We start from the raw sequence: 4,063 nt of genomic DNA, 5'->3' as shown, positions 1-4,063 counted from the left end.
CCACCACTTCATGGGAAATAGATGGGGAAACAGTGGAAACAGTGTCAGACTTTATTTTTTTGGGCTCCAAAATCACTGCAGATGGTGACTGCAGCCATGAAATTAAAAGATGCTTACTCCTTGGAAGGAAAGTTATGACCAACCTCGATAGCATATTCAAAAGCAGAGACATTACTTTGCCAACAAAGGTTCGTCTAGTCAAGGCTATGGTTTTTCCTGTGGTCATGTATGGATGTGAGAGTTGGACTGTGAAGAAGTCTGAGCACCAAAGAATTGATGTTTTTGAACTGCGGTGTTGGAGAAGACTCTTGAGAGTCCCTTGGACTGCAAGAAGATCCAACCAGTCCCTTCTGAAGGAGATCAGCCCTGGTATTTCTTTGGAAGGAATGATGCTGAAGCTGAAACTCCAGTACTTTGGCCACCTCATGCGAAGAGTTGACTCATTGGAAAAGACTCTGATGCTGGGAGGGATTGGGAGCAGGAGGAGAAGGGGATGACAGAGGATGAGATGGCTGGATGGCATCACTGACTCAATAGACGTGAGTCTGAATGAACTCCAGGAGTTGGTGATGGACAGGGAGGCCTGGCGTGCTTCGATTCATGGGGTAGCAAAGAGTCGGACATGATTGAGCGACTGAACTAAACTGAACAGAAGCAATGCAATCCAAGGAATCATGAATTTGAGGGACTTGTATATTTTTTTCTAATAAACCATTAAATCAATGTATAACTATTAAAACGTTAAAGTTGTGTACAACTGTAAGTCATCTTGTGTATGAATGGTCACAGATATTTCACATTTGGGAAAAAAAAAAAACTGAGGTAGGTAAGGTCTTAAAAAGAGCTGATAGTTGGGTCTCAATAAATGCTGCTGCTGCTGCTGCTAAGTCGCTTCAGTCGTGTCTGACTCTGTGCGACCCCATGGACGGCAGCCCACCAGGCCCGCCCCGTCCCTGGGATTCTCCAGGCAAGAACACTGGAGTGGGTTGCCATTTCCTTCTCCAATGCATGAAAGTGAAAAGTGAAAGGGAAGTCGCTCAGTCGTGTCCGACTCTTAGCGATCCCGTGGACTGCAGCCCACCAGGCTCCTCCGTCCATGGGATTTTCCAGGCAAGAGTACTGGAGTGGGGTGCCGTTGCCTTCTCCACAATAAATGCTAACTGAATCTAAATCTCTCTGGTGCCTTTAATCTTCCATAGGATCTTTTTTTAAAAATCGGAGTATATTTGCTTTACAATGTTACGTTAATTTCTGCTGTACAACGAAGTGAATCAGCTATACGTATACATGGCCCTCTTGGACCTCCCTCTTGGGCCCTCTTGGACCTCCCTCCCACTCCCCTCATCTCACCCCTCTAAGTCATCACAGAGCACTGAGTTTAACTCCCTGTGCTATACGAAAGCTTCCCACTAGCTAGCTATTTTACACATGACGGTGTATATGTTTCCATTCTAATCTCCCAATTCGTCCCACCCTCCCCTCTCCAATTGTGTCCACACATCCATTTTCTCCGTCTGCGTCTCTATTTCTGACCTGCAAATGGATTCATCTATATCACTTCTCTAGATTCCACATACATATGTTAATATACGATATTTGTTTTTCTCTTTCTGATTTTCTTCACTCTGCATGCAGACTCTAGGTCCATCCACATCTCTACAAATGACCCAGTTTGGTTCCTTCTTATGGCTAAGTAACACTCCCTTGTGGGGTTTCCCCAGTGGCTCAATGGTAAAGAATCCACCTGCAGTTCAGGAGACTTGGGTTTGGTCCCTGGATCAGGAAGATCCCCTGGAAGAAGAAATGGCAACCCACTCCAGGATTCTTGCCTGGAGAATCCCATGAACAGAGGAGCCTGGTGGGCTATAGTCCATGGGGTTGCAAAGAGTCAGACACAACTCAGAGACTAAACAACAGCAATATTCCACTGTATACATGTACCACATTTTCTTCATTCATCTGTATAGGATCTTTAATTCACTTTTTTCTTTCATCTCTCTTTCCTAGCAAAAGCTTCATAGGTACTGACATCACACTATACAAAAATCTTACCAACAGGTTGTCACTTGTGGGGTCTGTTGCCAAGGTCATTCCCAAGTACTTGGAGGTATAGTTGGAACCTGTGGGCACCAGAAGATTCACCTGGAGAAACTTAGGCAACCCAGGTGTGATGGGGCCAGCCTCGACTTCCTGAGCATATTCCTCCCAAACCAGTTACTCACTCAGTGTGACTGGCAGGCAGTCTCCAGTTTCTGGCTGGCATTGATACAGGTTTCCCATGCTGTTCCCTTCACTTGGAGCTCCCACGACAACCCTGATGAGGAATTCCACCTGTCAGATGGAGCTGCCCAGGTCTTTACCAACTACTCCGACCTATTAAGGGGGTTCAGACCTCCCAAAAGGTTTCTGGAAGCAATTCAGCCACTCCCTATCTGGGTGGATGCTAAGTTCCCATCTCTTCCTTATTGGACCCCAGAAAAATAATCCAATATGCCAGAATTCTAGAAAGTTAAGGATCTTTTCCATTGACTGTACAGAAAAACAGGCCCAGAGAATGATCTGCCAGAATGTGACACTGTGGTTTCATTCAATCAGCAATCAATTCAAAAGTCACATATGGCTTACCTGCTATGTGCTATGTACTAGGGATGGAGAGGGGTTTTGAGAGAGAAACAAAATCTCTGCCTTGAAGGAGTTCACTGTTTAGTTTGGGAGAGAGTCTGGAACTGAGAAAGTGTGGCAAAGCATTTTAGGGGTTGTCATATGTATTCTATTAGGCACTTATAGGGCTTTTTTTTTTTTTCCACTTTTCACACCACAATGTGGGGTCTTAGTTCCCTGACCAGGGATTGAACTCTTCCCCTGAAGTGGAAGCTTGGGGTCCTAACCACTGGACCACCAGGAAAGTCCCGGGGCGCTTTAACGATGGATGGTTCTCATCCTACTATCAGATGGCCTTGCTTGGATCCCACTACAGACTCCTCAAAACAGGAAGGTCCTGGTCAGGGCAGAGAGGGCCTGTGGCAACACTCACCCATTTCCAACTTGCAGAACGCGGTACCCAAAATGCCTCCCGGCAAGTGGAAAGGAGAAGTTTTGCACATGTCGCACATCCAGGTTGTAGCTCCAGGCTGGGGCTGAGAGACCAAAAGCGGGTCAGCCACTTCCGACCAGGGGCTCCTCCTTACCTCACAAGCCCCCACAGTGGCAGGCGCTGATTGGCCGCCAACCACACGCCCCCAGTGTGGTCAGGCCACCCATACCTGGGGCAGGACCAGGAACTGCCCTCCAACCTCTCCTGGGGGCCTGGACTACAGGACATATGGAAGCAGCAATTCCTACTACCCAGAGCTCTAAAGGACACACACTTCCGACTGGCCTCTCAGCAAAGGAAGGATGAGAAGATGGTGGCACCTAACGGAGGAGCAATCTGAAGGGGCCCCCCTTGGCGATGGGATGCCGCAAGGGTTTGCATCTCCTCACACATCCACTTCTTCCTGGGACATGGGGCCCAGTCGCCCTGAAAACTCAGATCATTAGCCTCAGGCTTCCTCCCTGTGAAAGTTGGAGATCCCCTGATGCTGTGAGGCTGCCTCCTTGCTCAAGTAACGCTCCCTAACTTCCCCCACCCCCATGGACCAGTCTCTGCCATAACCATTAGATCTCAAATTCCCCATTGCCTCCCCAACCTCAGTGATCCTTGGTGTCATCTGAAAGGCCCCAAACTGTCTTTTTTCAGCCCTGCTTTCCTTACAGGTCTTGGGCTTATTTCACACATCTTAAGATGTCAGAGATGCAGGCCTCGTTTATTTAGATGAAGAAACTGAGCCCCAGAAAGAGGGAAGGGACTTGTCCAAGATGACAATGAGAGGTAGAAGCACGCATAGAACCAGATCCTAGGCCAGATCTATGTGTGCATTAACCATTCCCCCCAAAAAGCATGGCACCCCACTCCAGTTCTTGCCTGGAGAATCCCATGGACAGAGGAGCCTGGCGGGTTACAGTCCATGCTGCTGCTGCTAAGTCGCTTCAGTTGTGTCCGACTCTGCGCGACCCCATAGAC

General features: G+C 48.0%; 1 protein-coding gene across 1 annotated transcript in view; it reads right to left on the bottom strand.

The window, feature by feature from the left end:
- ITGAL (integrin, alpha L (antigen CD11A (p180), lymphocyte function-associated antigen 1; alpha polypeptide)) overlaps positions 1 to 4,063 on the bottom strand; it is a 49,261-nt gene that overhangs the window by 44,466 nt on the left and 732 nt on the right. Inside the window, exons 2-4 of the mRNA XM_010837328.1 lie at positions 3,035 to 3,137; positions 2,223 to 2,314; positions 2,053 to 2,120 (exon numbers count right to left, since the gene is read on the bottom strand). Coding sequence (XP_010835630.1) covers positions 2,053 to 2,120; positions 2,223 to 2,314; positions 3,035 to 3,137 — 263 coding nt within the window. The remainder of the gene's footprint in view (positions 1 to 2,052; positions 2,121 to 2,222; positions 2,315 to 3,034; positions 3,138 to 4,063) is intronic.

The sequence above is a fragment of the Bison bison genome, unplaced genomic scaffold, assembly GCF_000754665.1.
Source record: "Bison bison bison isolate TAMUID 2011002044 unplaced genomic scaffold, Bison_UMD1.0 scf7180017864072, whole genome shotgun sequence".
Classification (NCBI taxonomy): Eukaryota; Metazoa; Chordata; class Mammalia; order Artiodactyla; family Bovidae; genus Bison; species Bison bison.
The sequence above is the reverse complement of the archived record's forward strand: the minus strand, read 5'-3'. Positions and strand labels throughout refer to the sequence as shown.